The sequence below is a fragment of the Bemisia tabaci genome, chromosome 4 (genome assembly GCF_918797505.1).
Source record: "Bemisia tabaci chromosome 4, PGI_BMITA_v3".
In the NCBI taxonomy this organism is placed as follows: Eukaryota; Metazoa; Arthropoda; class Insecta; order Hemiptera; family Aleyrodidae; genus Bemisia; species Bemisia tabaci.
The window spans coordinates 9,772,249-9,791,960 of NC_092796.1; the positions used below are offsets into that span (position 1 = coordinate 9,772,249).

General features: G+C 38.7%; 1 protein-coding gene across 5 annotated transcripts; it reads left to right on the forward strand.

Annotated features, from left to right (window-relative positions):
- The first annotated feature begins 1,018 nt into the window (after positions 1-1,018).
- LOC109043264 (uncharacterized) lies at positions 1,019-17,889 on the forward strand. Of its 5 annotated transcripts, none has more exons than XM_019060406.2 (8): positions 1,019-1,311; positions 9,844-10,162; positions 11,601-11,906; positions 12,700-12,958; positions 13,853-13,952; positions 15,417-15,521; positions 16,296-16,457; positions 16,912-17,889. In XM_019060406.2, the coding sequence occupies exons 1-8, from the start codon at positions 1,267-1,269 to the stop codon at positions 17,023-17,025; spliced, it is 1,410 nt and encodes a 469-aa protein (XP_018915951.2). In that variant the 5' UTR covers positions 1,019-1,266; the 3' UTR covers positions 17,026-17,889. The 5 variants fall into 5 exon arrangements, with proteins under 5 accessions (XP_018915951.2, XP_072155379.1, XP_072155380.1 ...); XM_072299278.1 differs by having other exon boundaries at positions 1,023-1,365; XM_072299276.1 differs by lacking the exon at positions 1,019-1,311 and adding an exon at positions 3,370-3,517.
- The last annotated feature ends 1,823 nt before the right edge of the window (positions 17,890-19,712 follow it).

A 19,712-nucleotide genomic window follows, 5' to 3' on the forward strand; every position in this document is an offset into this window, starting at 1 on the left:
TCCTCATTTCCTGCCTTATTCCTTCAGTCCACAATTTGGCAAAGCGTCCTCTGTACGTTTTCTGCCCTCCTTTTCTTCAAGTGCAACAAAAAAAGCTTTGAATTAATTGAAATCTTACGCAAGGAGGGTTTATAACAGTTCTGGAGATCGATCTTTTCTTATTAAGGTTAGGTCTCTCTCCGAGCAAACCTGACTGCTGACCACCAAGAAAAAGTGCCCGTAGACGCGATAAATTTGGAAAAGCGTGTTAAAATTTACGCAGATTGCGCTCTAAGGAGTGGATTTCAAAATTTTTTTTGGTGGGTCAAACGTGAATTTCGAGCGAACTTACCCGCAAGAAATAAATTTAGTTGGCTGCATTTCTTGCGTTCAATAGACCCACTGTTTTAAAGAAAACTCATAAGAAGTTTTGGTGGGTTTTTTCGGTGATAGGTCAAAATGTCCAAAAAAAATTGTCCAAAAGTCAAAATGTCCAAACCCTGAATGCCCAAAAATTTAAAAAGGCCAGATATCAGTAATGTCAAATTAACTAATGCCATTAACTAACACTAGTGCCAGATATCAAATAAGTCCAAAAATAGGCGAATGTCCAAATGAGAGATTAGGCATTGGTTGAGTTGTCATTTGATTTTTGGGTGCAGGTTTGCAATAGTGCAACAGTGTTTTATTTTCTAAATTTTAAGTGATATTGACAAACATAACAAACAGTTGTATATAATATTATTCTTTAGTTAGTATATAATTACTCTTTCCATTAATTTGGACATTCGCCTACTTTTGGACTTATTTGTCTGCTGGACATTACTGATATTTGGTCTTTTTACATTTTTGGGCATTCAGGGTTTGGACCTTTTTTTTCGGACATTTTGACCTATCACCGTTTTTTCTGGCCGGTGGGTTGTTTAACCGCTAAACCAATAGCAAGAGTGACACGTGCATTGTTTTTAGGGAGTGAAGCACACGCATCAAAAATGAACTTCACCACGTGGCAAGTTGGTCTGAGGAAGCTACTAATGATTTCAGTTCGAATTAATTGTTGATGCGAGGCGGAAGTCCGGTCACAATTAATATTTATCGGTTCACGTTGCCAGGCAGCCACCCTTTTATGAAAAGCTCTCATTCGATTGGGATGTTTTAACGCAGTTTTCAATAGTTCTTAGTGTTTGTATATATTTTTTATTAGTTTCACGTGTTTTCCCACAGTTTTAAGCCACTTTTTGGTCATGGTATTTAAAGAGATTAAAAAGCAGTCAATGAGATCATTCGATGATTCACTATGAACGCGACCATCGCGGAAAAACGAGTGTAGTGGTGAGCTTTAAATGTTAGTAGGTTCGTGTGTTTGAGGTCGGAAGCACGTGCTGTGTAGGTACAATTTGCGCAGAATCCGTGTTCAATTTTTTCAAATTTATTGCATCCGTGGGCACCGCCCCAGAACCTTATGCCACCGTGAACTTGTGTGCCCATGCAGGGAGAGAGAGAGAATAGTTACAGAAATTGATAAATGATCCTAAATAAGTAACCGGTCTTGTGAACTAATATCAATATTTCTGGAGAATATCTTTTCCATTAATTTAAAACACTTATTTTTCCTTTTATTCTTATAAATCAAGAGAAATAAAAAATACCTTGAGTTTTCGGAATTACGCGCAACCAGGAATGATAACAGCCTGAAACATTTTTGTTAACTAATTTAAGCTCTCTTTGATCTATCACTGGGCAGAACTAATCCCTGGCAGCTAAGAAAATAGTTCCTGCTGAGGCAGACAATTTGAAATTACACGGCATGCTCATTTTTGTGTTTTATGGAAACTGCGTAAATCCTATATCATCCTTTCATGAAAGTACATTGGAGCCATCATGTTTGATTTTTTTTTCTGCATGTGTTTAGAGTTATTTTTTGCTGTATTCGTCGGAATCTCTGAATGTTTTTCACTGAAACTGATTTTTGTACGCTAATGTTTTATTGGTCCTGAATACAATCAATTATTTAAAGATAACATTTAGAGATTTTTATACCTACCCGTCATGGAAAGGAAATGTTTTTTTTGCTTCACTGCTTTTCTGCAATTTTTGAGGCACCTGGTGAAATAAAATTATCCCACTAACCCTAACATTTCAACCAAGCATACCGTTGTGATCCATATTAGATGCTCATCATTTAATGCAATTGACCAAAAGTTAGTCAAGTTCTGGGGCGGAACTCTATTTCAGACACGCACGTTACAGCGATTTAGCGCTTGATATTGGACTTAGATAAAATCTTCCTCACGGTCAACAAAAAACATACAACTTTGAAAGTTCCTAGGCTGACCCACTAAAAGTTTTCCCCTTTTTCTTTTGGACGCTCTAATGAAATAGTTGTTGCACACAAGTGGGATTGTTGGGATACGGTGAGACAACAAGCGCTGCGTGTTTTATAAATGTCTAGATTTTCCTTATTATTTATTAGGCAAAACACAATGGAATTGGACCCGTTTATATTCAATTTGGTTTTGTTTTTGGTTTCTTGATGATTTGGTATCTTTTCTTTCTTGTTTCCTTCATGTTAGGTTGCCATTAACTTAATTAATGTGAATTATTTAGTCACAATCAACGTTTTGTGTCCCGAATTAAAATACATTTTTAGTGATAGATTGAACTCGGATGGTATTGTAGGCAATTTGATGGTATTTAGTATCTGCAAAGAGCATAACTTAAAACAAACTATCTCCGGCGGTAAATGCACCAAAAAGTGACCAGATTATTATGAAAACAGGATTAACATGAGACCGATCGACAAGACACCGTGTAATTGAGGGGCTTGGAGGACAAGGCGCTTAAGTGAAGTTTTTGCTATTTCGAGAAATACGTGTTTGAAGTTTCAACAATATGAATCCTTATGACGGGAAGAAAGTTCGAGCTAACGTTTTGATGCTTAAAAATTGGAATTTTGGGAGTAAATTTTTCTTAAAATATGCTTTAAGACTAGTTTTACTTGAAATAATTAGTATCTCAATTTTGTTCAAAAACTGCATCCATGCGCCTTGTCTTACAGGTCCCTCAAATGGACCACGGTTAAAGTCAATTTTTGCTAAATTTTTGTCGATTTAATTTGAATCGTTCTCGCCCTAAGTAGAGCAGGAATATGGCTGGGGCCGAACTTTGTTGGTTCTTCCATCGTACCTAAAAATACTCAGGACGAATTTCAACTGCATTTAAGTCCGGCTGAGCGCTTCTGATTGGTTGGTGGTGCGGTTTGGACTCATCGATGGATGTAGCACCTATATAAGAAAGAACCGAAAACTTTGGCCCCAGGGTTGAGTACCGAACCCTTGATTTTTACTTTAGATATAGTCACTTAAGTAATTCACTTCAGCATGAGGCGTGATTGTATTGAGCATTTTCAGCTCTTAAATGATGATGGCCACGTTTCACGGTGAAATATGGCAGTGTGCGCCGAGTAATTTCACGGCACGGCTGATTGCCCCGTCAGACTGATCAGCAACGACATGAACATCCACCACACAGGATTATGGTAGGTCGACTGGTCGGCTTCATCCTTTAACACTCTCATCGATCTTAATTCTGAATAATAAGCCACAGGATTCCATGGATTCGAATCGATTTTTATATAATCACATCTATGTGAGTACTCGTGTCATTCGGACGAGGTTGGGTTATCTCTCCCCCATCCCCTCCCTCACACGCACACTGATAAAAATCGGATCCGTCAACGCAGAGAAAAACGTTCCTTTGGCGGTTTCTCGTTGAAGGGGCGGAAAAACTGCTCAACCAGGTGGTTGGTAGACAGTAAGGCGAGTCAAAAAAAAGTTCGCACATGAGGTGGACATTTAAAAAGCTTATCTTCGTTAATACGATTTATTAAAACTGGTTAAAAGTGGACACCATAGTTTTTTCTTCTTGACAAATTCCCTGCCGCGGTTTCAGGACACTTTGTCAATTATTTTTTGTCCGCGCACCTTTTTTGTCCAGTAGTTTACGCCCACACGAAAAATAAGCAACAGTGACTTGGTCCAAGCGTCATATTTCAGTCGGTAAGTAAAATTATATATTGACAATATGGAAATGAGAAATTGAGAGAGAAGGAGGTGTTGTTATGGTTCCTCATTTTCTAAATGAAATGTTATTACTTTCTCCTTTTGAATCATCTTTTTAAATTGTCATTGGTAAATATTTGGTTTTATTTCCATCCTTAAAATATTGAATGTAAAATATACCTTATATATGTACAGGTACTTTTTTTTATTTTTTTGGCGCGTATACGTAGTATACCGCCTTTGCGATCGTTTCGAACCCTGCTCGATACAATAACCGAGTCCCTTAGTTCCTTACCGAAAAGTGACTACCGCGAACTTCTGAGATTTTCCAAAGCGTGTAAAAAGTTTATTTATCCATCAATAATTATGATTTAAAGTTGTTTCTCATTCTGGGGGTCGCTAGTTTATGTGCAGTGAATACCAAGAGTCTAAGTTACTTGGTTTTTTTAAAAAAAGCCTAAGAATGCGACGCGCTGATTTAAAATATGCATATATAAGCAGAATCAAGCGAATTGATTCGAGGATGGCTGAGCAGGTCGGCACTCTCGGAATGAGAATCTAACTCCTCCGTTTTGTTCAAAACGTTGCTTTGACAGATCTGTAACCTCGGTTATACTTTTCAAAAGTTGGTACCCGTGCTCTGAAAAACCCAAATAAGCCAAGTTCGTGTAACTATGGTGTCGTTGCCTCGACCGGGCTGTGCTGTGTTGCCAATTGTTGGAGGATAGGTTACTTGCCCGGTGGTGGCTACCGCCACTCATGATAGTGCAATCTGTGTAAGTGCAATCTGTGATGAGCCTCGAGACTCATTAGACCATTAGCTAAACGTGGCTCATACAGGAATCCACTTACCCCTCTCTTCCCCACGCTCCTGATCACTGCGTCGGCGTCTCGACGAACAATAGCTAATGACGGTCGCCAAGCGAGGCCGGGATCCTCAGCCCCTCGCCCAATTACTTACGCTTCATTAACCATTTCACCGTCACGCTAGGATTCGTCCAATTTTAAAAAAAAATTGTTTCGCGAGTTTTTAGCAATTTTTTCCTTACTTTCCGTTAAAACACGAATTAAAAGAGGTCTCATTCATAAAAATCGGCCAAATAGAAGAGAAGTTACAGTATTCGAAATCCGAAGAAATCAACAAAACTTCTCCAAACAAAAAATAAAATGAAGGGGGAAAAAAAGAAATGTATAAATTACAATTTAATATGATTGACCTCAGAATGTGACAAGCAATTCAATTATAAAAAGGAGAAAAAATTGAGTGAAATTACAAAAAATTAGCCTCTTGCAAGGGGCTTTCTTGTATGAGTTTTGACCTGAAGACAAGTAAATCCCGTTATATTATTAAAACGAAATTGACTCCATAGTTTAATGCCTTAGTTTCTTGAATACGATTATTTTAAGCACTCGAAAATTTATACCAGCAATTTTACCCATGGGGTGATTTCCTGAGAGCTGATAATATCACGAATTTCTCATAGAGCCCTTCAAAAATGGCTTGCTTTTTGGGCAGCCGATTCGGCCATCAAACCGGGGTTTAAATGGAAGCTGATAATAACACAAAGCTCTGAGAAAAATTTTGAGATGAGTATAGGAACGGTTTGTAAATTACGAGGAGAGGCGGGCATTCTGTTCAGCATATCGATACATAAGTATTTTCACACGTAGAATTTAATTTTCACGTCAGGGAGTCGACATATTTTGATTTTTTTTATTTTATACGGAAAATTTATGGTTTTTCGGGATTGAAATTACTTACAATTGTTTCATGAAAAATGAATGCACCCAAAATGACTATAGCATTTTGACTTTCACATACGTGCACTCACTAAATTGATTGGTAAATTCAAAGAGTGGGTACATCGACCTGGTATATCAAGTTTCTGCGATTTTTTACGGCAAATCGGTAGATTTTCGGGATGTGGATTGCTTACTTTCAATTCATGAATGAATAAAGCATGGACATGGTTGAGCTTCTTTGCATGAAAAGACGTTTAAAATAACAAAATCAAGACATATTTAAGACAATTGCATTTATATCGAGTCAATTTCTTTTCAATAATATAACGGGATTTATAATACCGGTGATTTGGGTATTTTAGCCCCAAAATACCTTTAAATCGACTTTATCTTCTAGGAGTTCGACAGAATTTTTCCTTTCTTCGCTTAAATTTTTCCGTAGCACTTTTCTTCAAGAATCTGAAAAGATTTTGCTTGAGGCAGATCAAAAAACTTAAATTTGTTCGAATAGCTTTCTAGATTCACAATACACGGTCTCGTGAAGGTGCGTCGTTGACCTTGCAGTGTTGGATCGTGAATTCTCTTGTTGTGCTGCTTGCCTTTTTTGAAATCTCTGTAAATGAAAACTAAAGGGGTTGATATGTGCGAGTTAATGACGCGCCTTATCAACACATTGTGTTGGAGTTCACTGCTTGTTTATTTTTTCTTCACGAAATTATTACTTCATTTTGAAAACATTTAAACTTTGTTGCATTTGTGCATCGATCTTTTAGAGTCAAATACGTCAAATTTTGAGCGTTTCGTTGCGCGTACACCTCGCTGCAGCACAAATAAAAGCACAAAATGTAAAAGAAAAAATTAAAGTGCTTTGGAAATCATTAAATTTGACACGGAACCACCAATATTTAAAAAACACACATTATATTATTATTCTCCTTTGATAAATTGATACAAATTTTTTCCCCATCAATTTAAATGAGAATAATCAATGCAGAGTGTGCTAACATTTCAAAATCATGAGTTAAAAAACGCTTACTATGCGAGTATAAATATTAAAGATCAACAGAGCGGAGCGGCGCGCTGCCAGCGCGAGAGGCTCACTGGCGCCTACAAACCTAAGTGGACACTCCACGCACTGCACAATGCTTGAAGTATCTACTTAGGTTTGTAGGCGCCAATGCGCGTTTCGCGCTGGCCGCCCGCCCGCCGCGCCTTGCGGCGGCGCCTGAAGCAACTATTTCACAACAGAGGTGTTGCACAGTATTATACGAAATTGAACGTATTAAGAATGACAGGCATCCTTTAAAAGTACAGATCTTTCCTCGCAAAATAAATCAAGATATTTATCGTACACAGGAAAAATCCAAGAGCCTTTAGCTGAGGCAAATATAGAGGTTTATCCGGTTCGGGTGAGTAACAAGGTGAGAATTTCTTGAAAGATAATTAAGTCCTGTTACACCAAGGAGGTATAGAGAAATTTAGTGAATTTTGTCTCATGGAATTGACGCTCCCCCATTTTTACCAAAACTCTCAACTATATATTATTCTCCGTTGGACCAAACAGACAAAATGAAAAAGCAAGCAAACCCTCCTTTTTCCAAGACATTATATATTTTCATCCAAAAACTTCGTGAGCAATTGTCGTTTGTATTTACATGTGGGCCAATTAACTTTGGGTCTCAACTGGCACGTGGACCAAAACTTCCGTGCCGAAAAAACGCGTGGATGTAAATTACTGGAAAAAACAGGTGCGCGGACAAAAAATCGTTGACGAAATGTCCTATAACCCCCTGCCGCAGATATCAGGTTGTTTTTGTTCAGAACTCTGTGAGAACTATCAAGATTGTCCTTGGAAGATTTCACCCTTAAACATCAAAAGGTAGGTTTCCTAAAGAGGGAACATAAAAAAAAAGACGACTAGTTGAAATAGGTCAAAGAATTTCAAAAAATCATCCTCACATAGCTATTTTTCGCAATTCCGAAGAACGGCAACATTTAATACATTCAAAAAATCAATTCATTTCTTGGGAAATTGACAAGGGGGCGATAAAACTCAGTAATCGTTTACTTTATCGGTACAACAGGCCTCAGGCAACGCTAGAATTAAGTTACGAAGTAAGAAATACAAGCCAAGCGCCCTTAATTAATGGCACATGCGACGAACACAGGACAAATTGTACTAAAACACCTGGATGCAACTATTTGAGCTCCCGAGATGCCCGTGTTGCATATGCACTGAAAAGAAGGCGTTTAAATTCTACAGGTGTCAGTGGTTCACCCGCGCGGCGCATCGTGGCGTGGGCGGCGGACAGTGACAGTACTCCAAGGATCCAAAAGTACAGAATGCTTTTAACTTTTCGTTTATACTACAAATATATTTCCTAGCCACGAAAAGTTGTTTTACCAACTGTGCTTAGCCCATCAATATATCAAAACTGTGTCACAAAACATATTCACATCCCACGCCCGTGTGGAACTATTCACACCTAAGAAATGTTTTCGAAGCATAAACAAAAAGTTAAAGGTGCTCTGTCGTTTTAAATCCTCGCAGTACAGCCCGCACGCAAAAAATTCACCTCACCCCCCCCCCCCCCCCATGCACGCAGCGTAGGTAGTTGCAAATACCGGGAGAAAATAGCATTGAAAGTTTGAATCACCGACAAAAATCGTTTTTTCCTTGAAAAATAAGTAAATATAAAAAAAATAATCAAATAAGAAAAATTGAATCGTCAGTTTTGGCCCAATAACCTTGTTTTTAAGATCTGGAACGTCATCAGTAGACAGGGAGCTAAGAAATGAAAGGGAGTGGAGTATCCTTGATAGTTCTGGATACAATGATAATGTGTCCAAGAAATGACACGGAATATCGCCAGGAATAGTGAGTAATTATCCTCAATGCATTGAGAGGTGTGTTTTTGCGAGCGGAAAATTGTTTTAATTATAACACTGCAATGAGTTAATACCTGGAAACGTGATTGTCAAGGATGACATTTTGAACAATCGTTAGTATGCAACCTTGTAAGGAGTCCAGCCTTTCTCCTATGGTAATGTTGCTGCTCATAAGTGTCACGTGCTTTTTGGAACATTTAGGTCATGAATCCTCCATAAAACGCCTACAAACAAGCAACAGTCGTCAAAACATCAATGGTTTGTTGTCCATTATTTTCCAATATTTGAATTATGTAATTTAGGACGATTTCAGTGGTCCATCGGGTAAAAAATCATTTTTAGCTGTTGCATTCACTCGATTTGTTTACACTCCTCCTTAGTGTCAGGAAAAGGGAAATAATTCTTGAGGATATTGCAAGAATATGATGTTCTTCCGGACTCCATCAGCATTTTGAATAATTTTCAATTATTGTGAACCAGTTATTTTTACGCCCCCCTCTCCCTTTTTCCCTTGTTCCTCCTCCCTCACAACTCACTCTCCCCTCTATATCTAACCCTTTTGCCCTATCTCCTCCAATGACAAGTGACGGAATGACTATTTTGGGCTAATTTCGGCAAACTTGTCTATTTTCAGCCATTTACGTCTTTTTATTTTTCTGTGTGATCCGTCTGTATGCCGATGGTGAAATTGTAGAAGCGCGTATCTCGGAAAACACGATTTTTCAGAGGAGCAAACGATTTTTATACACTCCTCCTTTTTGTCAGGAAAAGGGAAATAATTCAAAAGGATAGCAAGAATATGATGTTTTTCTGGACTCCATCAGCATTTTGAATAATTTACGGCAAAAATACCAAGATTCGTGTTTTCAGCACTAAGAATTGACGTAAAATCATGAGATACCCATTTTTTTCAATTACTGCTTTATACCTGCTGCTGGCGGATGAAGTCCAACATTCGCAGAAAAAGTTCTACGGTTGTATGTGACGTCTCAATTTTTTTTCGATTATCGGTGGCAGATAGAACCTATCTTCAACAATACGTTTATTCAGCTTACGCAAAACTTTTAAAATCGAGTTACGCACTTCTGCAGTGTCACCATCAATGTATTCTGCATATTTGAACCATTGAAATATTTTTACAATTTGTTTATGCGATCGTATCTGTGCCCAGTTCTTTGCTAAGATTCGGAAAGGGGACGCTTTGACCACTGTGTTCTTGGTCGCGCGATACTTCGGTTTGAACTGCGACTCGCGATGGAGTTGGCCCAAGCAGCTCCTTTACTATACCTACGCGGTGACGCTCTTCCTTTTCAACTCTTACCCGATGTACTTCGAAATCAAGGATGCTTATTACCACTTCCTCGATCGAGACTACCGCACCGTCTTTCAGATCATCGGTGTCGTCATCAATGCCGTCGGATACGTTTTCATCATTTTCAACTACTACAAGCACAAGAGGGAATTTTTCGAGGTTCTGGCGCTTCTTAGATGTAAGGAAACATTGATTACAAGTGAATTAAATTTTGCAATAAGGAACCACTATCTTCGGCTCTTCTAGAAAAGCACCTCTCTGCATAGATAAACCTATGGCATACAATGCTGTATATAAAATGAGCCAGGAATAGTGGTTCCTTATTGCAAAAGGTGGTTCAAGGGAAGCACGAAGTATCAAATGGGCATACATTCAGTTTTTCTAAATTTCAGAAAATCGCAAGAAACTAAGTAAATATTCGTCAACATGATACATTTTCTCGAGTTAAAATCTCATGTTATAGTTTCTTCTGAAAGTAAAACACTATCTTGTGGATATTTCGGAGGAAAAATTGATTTATCAATTTTCGATCCTAATTTTGTTCTGCAAATGTAAGTCCATTTGGATGCGTCCAGTCAATGAATCTTTAATCCGAACAGTAGGTATAATGATTGAACTTTAGATATTATTTTGAAAAGCCGGATATAAGGCACATCATGAACTTCTAAGTTGAGACTTTTGAGCGAATTTAGCTAGAGGTTAGGTAGAGCTAGGAGGTTGTCTGCCTCTAACCAGAAATTATGGGAATCTGCTCAGTATACTTCGAATTTTTAGTATGAAAATAGAGAAACTTAGGGCACTCGAAGAGATTGGGTGATGATGACTGGCTCTGTCGTGGGAACGTAATGAACTTAGCCACTTGTTCGAATACCTGAAGGCTGTTTATAAAATTTTGCAAAAATTTACAATATTTCCATCTACCAAAGTACAGATATTTGTATAATGTTGCAAATATTCGTCGACATCTTTCTAATATGCCACGATAAGCATTGTAGATAATTTTAGCGCTCAGAGCAGAGTGAGTATGCATTGTGGAATTGATCAAGAGTGTTGCTGCCATTTGAAAGTATAGCTCCTTCAGATTCTGAAGATATAGTTGGGTTTTGCAGAAGGTGAATAAAGTCTCAGAAATGTTTACCTAGTTTGTCCCATTTTGAACGGATATGAAACCAAAGTCTCCAGAATTTTTTCTTTTTATTGTTACCTCTTACATAGAGGTACCTATTATTTACCTCTATGACCTACTAACATAACTGAAATGAGTAATAAAACTATCAGAACCCTTTTGTTCCCTACTTCTTTGCTTGAAAGTGTCTCAGTTTTCCTCCACACTCAGAATAAAAAATCCGGCCGTGGACGCCGTACTTACGGGCTACGTAGACATATCGCCCGCGTTCCGGGCTCAGAGACGGGAAGTTCCGGGCACCGTGTAGCACCCGGAGCACTCGAAAATACGGCTCCAGCACCTGTAACTTTCGGCCCCTGAGCCCGGAACGGACGGTACGTCTATGTAGTCTTTTTTTTCAGTGCATCGTCTAACAAGGCCACATCCAAAATTTCAAATAGACTAAAAGAATAATACAAATTTTCCATGCACTGACATTTTTGTTGACCAGTGAGCATGGAGCAGTCCCTACTCTACGCTCCGGAGATAGTGCGGAGCGTTCAACCCCTGCGGGACAAATTCGCGAAGCGTTTCCTTATCCTGAGCATCTTCGCGTATGAGCTCATGTACGTGATATGGTGCAGCCCCCCCGTGGTGACGTTCTTCGCGCGGCTGCCCGATGTCAACTACTCGACGCTTCCACTGGCCTACGGTAGGCAGAACTACGGCCTCAACGAGAACGAACCGGTTGAATTTTGGCTCATAATTGTCATCCAGTTCCTACACGGCACGGCCTGCCTCACCGGCATCTGTTTTGGTGAATGCTTCATTATTTTGATTGCGACCTTTTATTTTATTCGTTTTTTTCAGTTGGAGGTCATAATTTAAATTTTCAAAATTTTAGGGGTACATTTACCGCCCTAGACGCCCGTTTAATTTCTGTCAGTATGTTTCGATATAATTTGATGGTGACTTAAGAAATGTCATTACAAGTGGAGCTTTTCGCTTAGTTTCTTCAAAATGTGGACTTTTGCTCACTTCTTCATTTTTTTTTTTTTTTTTTTTTTTTTTTTTTTTTTTTTTTTTTTTTTTTTTTTTTGCCTTATGCAAATCTGTAGTATAATACAAAAACACGTTTAGCCTTTTAACTTGTAATACATTTACAATTATTCACGCGCACTTTTAGAAATTTGTTTTCTTCTACACATGCTTCAAATGGTAAAGGTCTCTTTTGGCCGCAAAGTGGCCCAGTATCCCACCCAAGGATCGTTTCGCTGCAATAACGAAAGTCCAGGTCTTATTTCAAAAATTTAAGGGTGGCAGCTTTATTTAAAGATATTGCATGTAATGTAACAATCATGGAAATCTAATGGATATACCTATAAACAAAATTATGAAAAAAGTGAGACTTTGGGTAGTATTTAGAGAGTCAATCATCACGCAGTAACCCTACGGTACAGCCAATATGAACGGCATCTTTTTTTTATAAATAATGCATTTTCTTGACTGATAGGAAAGGAAAAAAGGAAAAGAAAATGACGTAAAACGCATTGAGGAATAAATAATAACAACTTAAGTATTTTATTTTAAACGTCTTGTGTTATTTCCAGGCAACACTCTCACTCCAATCCTATGCATATTGCTAGGATGTCAGCTTGACATACTGGAAAGAGCACTTACTCAAGTGGGCTACAACGTTGAAGCGAAAAGTAAGCGGGCTTTGTTTTTGGCGAAACTGCATTCGAAAAACATGCCATTCAACGGCGGCGAAATGATGGAGTTCAAGACAGACATGACTGATACCTTGATCATTCAAAGCGATCGCGATTACTTGACGCAGTGCATCGAGCATCATCAGACCTGCATGAGGTGAGCTCAGAGAACCTACGATGACATAGAAATCACGTTATACATGCTAATTATCATCCTCATACATTGAGAAAATAATTTTGGTCACGTATGCTGAGCATCGGTTTATATTGAACACAGAATTTTACCACACCGAAAAAAATAATATGCTGTTTTAGCATCTAGGATGTCAAAAATGTGTTTGGAGATCCCAAGATGCTGCCTTTACCGCCCACACAGTTGAATTTGCATTCACAGGATGTAATATTAACTGCGGGGGCAGTAAAGGCAGTATCTTGGGATCACCAGACACATTTTTGACATCCTAGAGGCTAAAACAGCATATTATTTTTTTCGGTGCAGGTCAGGTAGCCGAAGTTTTCGGCCGTAGGAACAAAATTTCGGTTGGCTGACAGAAGTTCGGTATTCAATATGAACCGAACTTTTTTTTGTGTGTGGAGCTTTTCGACTCCCTACATTTTTATTTCTTGTCATAAATTGATCTGCGGGGCCCAAATTTGTGTTATTTGCGGCTATCGACGGATGGCAGAATAACCTCTGCATGAGCCCGCTTTTTTTAAATTTTTGAAATTAGAACCAGGTTTTTTTTTTTTCACAAATTGATTGCGGTGGACGCACGGGTCGTAAGGTCTAACACACGCTGGCTAAAAATCTCCAATTTACTGTTTTTTATTTCTTGAAAGAGCAAAGCATGTGATATGAGCAGCATAGTGGCTTACGAGCGTGTTCCCTACTGGAACCATATGTCTAATCTAGGTTTTTCACCGAAAATTTTGAAGAGGAAGCATGTAACAAAGTGAATTGGATTTGTGTGTTAAATAAATTATCCACTCCACTAAATGTAATTCACTCATCCAATTATTTCTATCTTCTCAAATTGTTTCTTCGTTGCAGGGCAGTGTACAAAATGAGACCAATCCTTGCTCCGTACTTATTCGTCGTTCTGATGACGACCATTATCAGTGTCACAAATCTTATGATCACAACAGCTATGGTAAGATGATGCTTATAAAACTAAACCCCACAGTAAAAATGCTGGATTTGCCAAAATTAAGTGCGTTACTTTTTATAGAAAAGATCCTGTCATTTACACTTAATGATTTCCAGTAGAGAAGTTAAAACATGTGATTTTTTTATATGCAAATTTACTTGCATACACTGAAAATGTCAGTAAATTTTGTCCGAAAGATTGGAGCTCATTAGCTGAGAATTATCAGCTCAGTCAAATACAGGGCCGGATTAAGGTAGTGGCCACATGGGCCGCGGCCCATGGCGGCAAAAGGGGGCGGAAAATTTTGCAATTTATTTAAATATATGTATAAAAAAAATCGGATTCAGAAAACAAAATAACAAACGAGAAAAGCATCTTTCGGTGACGCAACCTTTAATTAGTCGAGTGAAGAGAGAAACCAAACACACAATTTGGTATGGAGCGACGCGGCGCAGAGAGCAATGATGATGAATAGGACTTGATGATGAAATAGGACTTGATATGAAAAGGAGAATCTCAGAAGCCCTCAGCGCGGCGGTCGGCATGTAACTGTAACACATATTAGCACCTGCAAGACTGCATGAATACTTCACGCATTGCGTCAAAAACAGCGCGGTCAGCGTGAAAGACATAGCGCCTACTAGACTTCATGAATACTTCACTCATTGCGTCGAACACAGTGCGTTCAGCAGCGGTCGGTGTGAACGCATAGCGCCTACAAGACTGTAGGAATACTTCATGCATTGCGTCAAAAACAGTGTAGTCAGCGCGGCGCGGCGGCGCGGCGGCGGAGGTTCAAATCATTAAACCAAATTCATGTTTGTTCTTGCATAATTTTTACGTTCATTTCTTACAAGCCTTGTTCACACAGAGGTAGGCTCACAGAACTTAACTTTCGCGCAAAGTTCCGTAAACTTTTGCTAATAGTGTTGACAGGGTTTTCGCAAAAAATGTGTCCAACACGAGTGAACGCGTCTTATGCACCCCTTCCCTCCCCTTCTGATACTTCGCTTGATGGTTTTTATTGCTGTTTCAAAACGAATGAGAAGGGAGCGGCAAAATACAGGCGGCCCATGGGTGGCAAGTAGGTAAATCCGGCGGTCAAATACGTTGTCTTTTATGAGAGAGAACTTTTCCTCCTGTGGAAGTAGATATATTGCCTTCAATATTTATGCTTTTACTCATGTTTTTTATGGGGAAGGGGGCATATCAGAACCCAAAAGCTAATAATTTTGAATGAAGAGGGCTTCAAAACATAAGCCACAGTGTCAAACTGGACTTCATTTTGCAATTAGGAACTGCGATTTCTGACTTATTTATAAAATCATTTAGAGAGAACAACTGAACTTACGTTGTTTCTGAAGTGAGCTGAAATTAGTGGTTCCTAATTGCAAAATGTAGTCCATGCTGTCCATAGTTCACATGAAGAATGGAATACATACTTAGGCTCATACTTTATTTTTTCAGTACCAGTCGGACGCTCTGGGAACGATCATCATAATCAATACTGGTGTCATATTCGTGTCACTACTCGTCATAATGACGTGGAGTTTGACGATGGTCAGATCAAAAGTGAGTTAAACAATTAGTCAAAGCTTGTTGTCAATTTCTTCCTCCCCAAAGTCCCATACCAACAAGGTCTTTCAAAATTATGATTTAAATAAAATTCAAGAATAATACTTAACATTCATCAAAGACGGCTACGTTTAAACCCAAAGTTCTTCTCCTCTTCAAGACTTTTCAATTTTGATTTCTTCTTCTTTGCCGATCTGAATATCAATACTAATTCGCAATTTTTCAATTTTTCTCAATATTTTATGTCTTCCATTCCAAACTATAAAGACGACTGCAATTATTCGGGTAAATAACTGTTTTCACTCAGCAAGGGTTCTTTCTGCCTGAACTTCGAGATAATGGCCCCAAAAGCCCTTTCCTTATTAATCTATCTCAGAAGCAGGCACACTGTAAATTTGATCCATTATATTGAGCAGATTCAACTTTGGCAAATTTTCAAGAACTTTCAATATTCAGGAATTTTAAATTCTGAAAAAAAAACCCTAAAAATTCAAGAAATTTGCGAGATATTCCAAGGTTTGCTTATACGAGTGTACGGAAGACTCGACTGTTAACAAATTTCTGTAATATGGCCCAAATCATCACTACTCTTTCGTGAGAGCGTATCTCAGTTTCAATGTGAGCCCTGTTCTCCGTATAACTCTATACTTTTAGGGGCTCATGTTGAAATGAAGATTAATCACGTGGCGGCCGGAAGAGGGTCATATGTAAAAAAAATATAAAAAATACCCTTTGTATTGAATGGGTTTTTTAAATTGAGTCTTTTTGTAGCTTTCAAATGTTCTGAGGTACCTGTATAACTCAAAATGGTCGCAACTGAGTGAATGTCCGAGCAGAAAACAAGATTTCCTGATCGTCTCACAAAGCTCCTTTCAGCCAGTCACTTTTCCGCTCATCATGTACGGAAATTTAGATTTTCCAAGACTCTATCAGGTGAGAAAACTGCATCTGCATCAATTGTATATAACTTTTTTTTTAAAATTTCTTGGACAGCATGCCTTACGTGAATATTCGAGTAAAGGTAAGAATAGGTAACATTAATAAGTAATTATTCACTTTCATATTCAGAGAATATGTTTGAGAAGTTTAATATTGAACCTTCCTGAAACAACAAACTTTTTTTTTTGCAAAAAATATGCGAATAAAATCGCTCGATATATCACTGAAAGTTCTGTCGTAGTAATAAAGTTCAAACTCTCGTTTTTTAATTTACAATATTCGTTTAAAGAAAGTGCTTAGGTAAAGTTGCCAACTTCTAATGACCAATAATAAGTTAAAATGTACATCATAATAATGTCCACTACAGATTTCCAATGTTCAAGACTAAGTAACAATTCTGTGTCAGTAAGAATGATTCATCGACATTTGGTTTTTTTTTTCTTTCTAGCTCTTCAATTTGGCATGGAATTACTTCTCTCTAATGAAAAGTGTAGCCGGACAACTGAAAGAAGCCGAACTTCATCAACATTCCGACCATATACCACATCACATGGTGACTTGAAAGTGAAGAATAATAACTAAGTTTGAATACATCTGAAAAAACTTAATTCTAAAGTCGCAGTGCCCATAGCTTCGGTCCGATATCGTGCATTTGTCCATTCAGCTCGTATTTGCAGTGGTGCAATGGTTTCTCAAGTCCGAATTTAGATGCAGTATTCTTTTTGTGAAATCTTAAGTATGCCACTATATTAAAGGAAAAATGACAAACTTCTGTGTCGGGATTTCTCTCTGTGCAGGGTATCTCACAGAAAAGTGATTTATCATCTTGGACCAAAAATCAAGTCCAACCTCACATGCCATGTCTACCTCGTTCTCGCGTGTACTGTGCATGTTCTATTTGTGAACTTATAAGGCGCAATGCAAACTTCAGAGGTTCAGACCTGCTCTGGAAGAAGACAATGAGAAGAACGAGAAGAGAAAGGCCGGCACAAAAACCCCGCGAGCCTTGGGTCCGAAAGATGTGGAAGTGTTATGATCAGCCGATGCATTAGCAATCAGTAATGAATGACGGTCAGAGTGGAGGGGAGGGAAAAATTATGGAACGAGAAAAGAGAATGGAGAAGAAAAATCAGCTACTGTTTAAAGCACTGCCTGTGCTGGAGGGGTAACAAGTTATTGAAAATGCAAGTGTAATTTACTCCTCAGGTGCCTAAGGGCGTGTTTTCAATACAAGCACTTTTTTCATGTCCCTCTTTCATCCTCTGCGCCTTGCGCAATGAACATGGCTGCCAAAAGAGACTCTAAATGTTCCTGGTTCGTGAAATTCTTTTCCACTGGGAGCATCATATTTTCATTGGTCGCGAGTACAGCCTGCAAATGTATTCTTAAGTGTAATAATGTAAATATATTTTAAATCTATCTCAAATTGCCTCGATCGATAAAATCTCCCAGTAGCAATGCTACTTATCGATCGATACTCATTTGAGAACGACACAATAAGTGACACGGACAATTTTTACAGAAAATCGATGGATATAGTCGAATCCTCGTGCGTATCTCCATTGTAATTGACTAAACATTTCTGATCATATTTCTTTTTTCTGAATTTTGATGGCTGGACGGTTTTGTCCAAGCACTAAAATGAACCTAGCTTTAAAATATCAAACATCTTAAAGGAGAATGTAAGAAGTTTCGGGCAGTTGTGTATTTGTCCAGGTATGCACAACTTAATTTTTGGCAGAATGGAATAACTGCTATTTTCACGGCACCAGTGAGACGGGTGAATTTTCTCTCCAGTGCGCTTGACTCCAGAGAATCCAGCAATTTGACCTAAAACCAAATGACTTATCGTACTTCTACCTGAGGGCTGATTGTTGAAATTGATAGACAAAGCGATAGACAAAGAAGACTTAGGGAGTTTGGAGCGATCCTATCGGTTGAAACGGGTGGTAGACTAAGGGGGTAAGTGATGGACTAATTATCGGCTCTCGTTGGTTGCCGTTAGTATGTACATTACCTACGTCCTTTGTCCATTGCAACCACTCACTTCCACCAATAAGATCCCTCCATATCCTTTTTGTCTTTTTTGTCTATTGCTTTGTCAATCAATTTCAATAATCAGCTCGCAGGCCTCCTTAAAACCTCCTGTAAGTCCCTCTTTAACCAGACATTTTACTAATTTGAGGTGAATGAATTTAACGCTGACTAATACAGATATTCCCTGATGGTAAAACTTCCATCCCGGTCAGAGTTTTTACCGTGACCTAAACAATCACTGGAACAAAAGTAATATCGTCACTACGACTAGAGAAGTAAGCGAGACCTGGAATCTCCGATTGGCATTATTTTTTCCGCGCACAGACATTTGGCAACAATTAAACTCCGCGGATTCATTCAAGTGCCAGCAGCAACGAAGAATCATTTAAAGAAAGTGCACAGATAGCACGTGAATCGGATGCATGAGAATATTAAAAAAAAGAAAGGGTAAAAGAAGGAAAACTGCGAGAAGGAGACGAAGGAAATGTTCGGATCATCGACGAGCAAGCCTCCTCCTTCGCATCGGTAATATTTCATAAAACACAGGAGAGAAGAGGGGATAAGGTCCCGCGTTGCTGTGCAGGTATTTTCAATAATTAGTCGGTGGTATCAGTTCATCACCTTTGTTTTCCGTTTACTGACTTGAATTCTTCTGTGCGCTGTTGTCAAAGTACAGGCATACTTTCTCGAACTGGGAAGATTTTCGAAATTTTCAGGATGGAGATGTTGCATGTGTGAGGAATTTGCGATTTGACTGTTGATTCTTATATAAAAGTTCGTGAGGAACATGATGGTGCCACCAGTTTTCTCTGAAATCAACTCCCAAGCTCAGAAAAAGCTCTCAAGTTGAGGCCAAAATGGAGGGGATATCCCACGCTATCCTGAGAGTCCACCTCTACATCAAGACAAACTCTCCATGCAAAGATAGGGAGCAAGTACATTAGCGAGGTTGCCGTGTTTTCAGTTTTGGAGTCCCCAAATAATGTGGCATCACTGCTAATGTATTTGCTCCCTATCTTTGCATGGAGAGTTTGTCTTGATGTAGACGTGGACTCTCAGGGTAGGGTGGGATATCTCCTCCATTTTGGCCTCAACTTGAGAGCTTTTGTTGAGCTTGGGATTTGATTTCAGAGAAAACCAGTGGGACCATCGTGTTTCTCGCGAACTTTTACATAAGAATCAACAGTCAAATCGCAAATTCCTCACACAGGC

Bases quoted from the DNA above. Each gene is read 5' to 3' on its own strand.
- LOC109043264 (XM_019060406.2), top strand. From the start codon at position 1,267: ATGATTCACTATGAACGCGACCATCGCGGAAAAACGAGTGTAGTG. The intron at 10,163-11,600 runs GTAAGGAAACAT...TTTGTTGACCAG, and splicing joins GGTTCTGGCGCTTCTTAGAT to TGAGCATGGAGCAGTCCCTA. The intron at 11,907-12,699 runs GTGAATGCTTCA...TGTTATTTCCAG, and splicing joins CCTCACCGGCATCTGTTTTG to GCAACACTCTCACTCCAATC.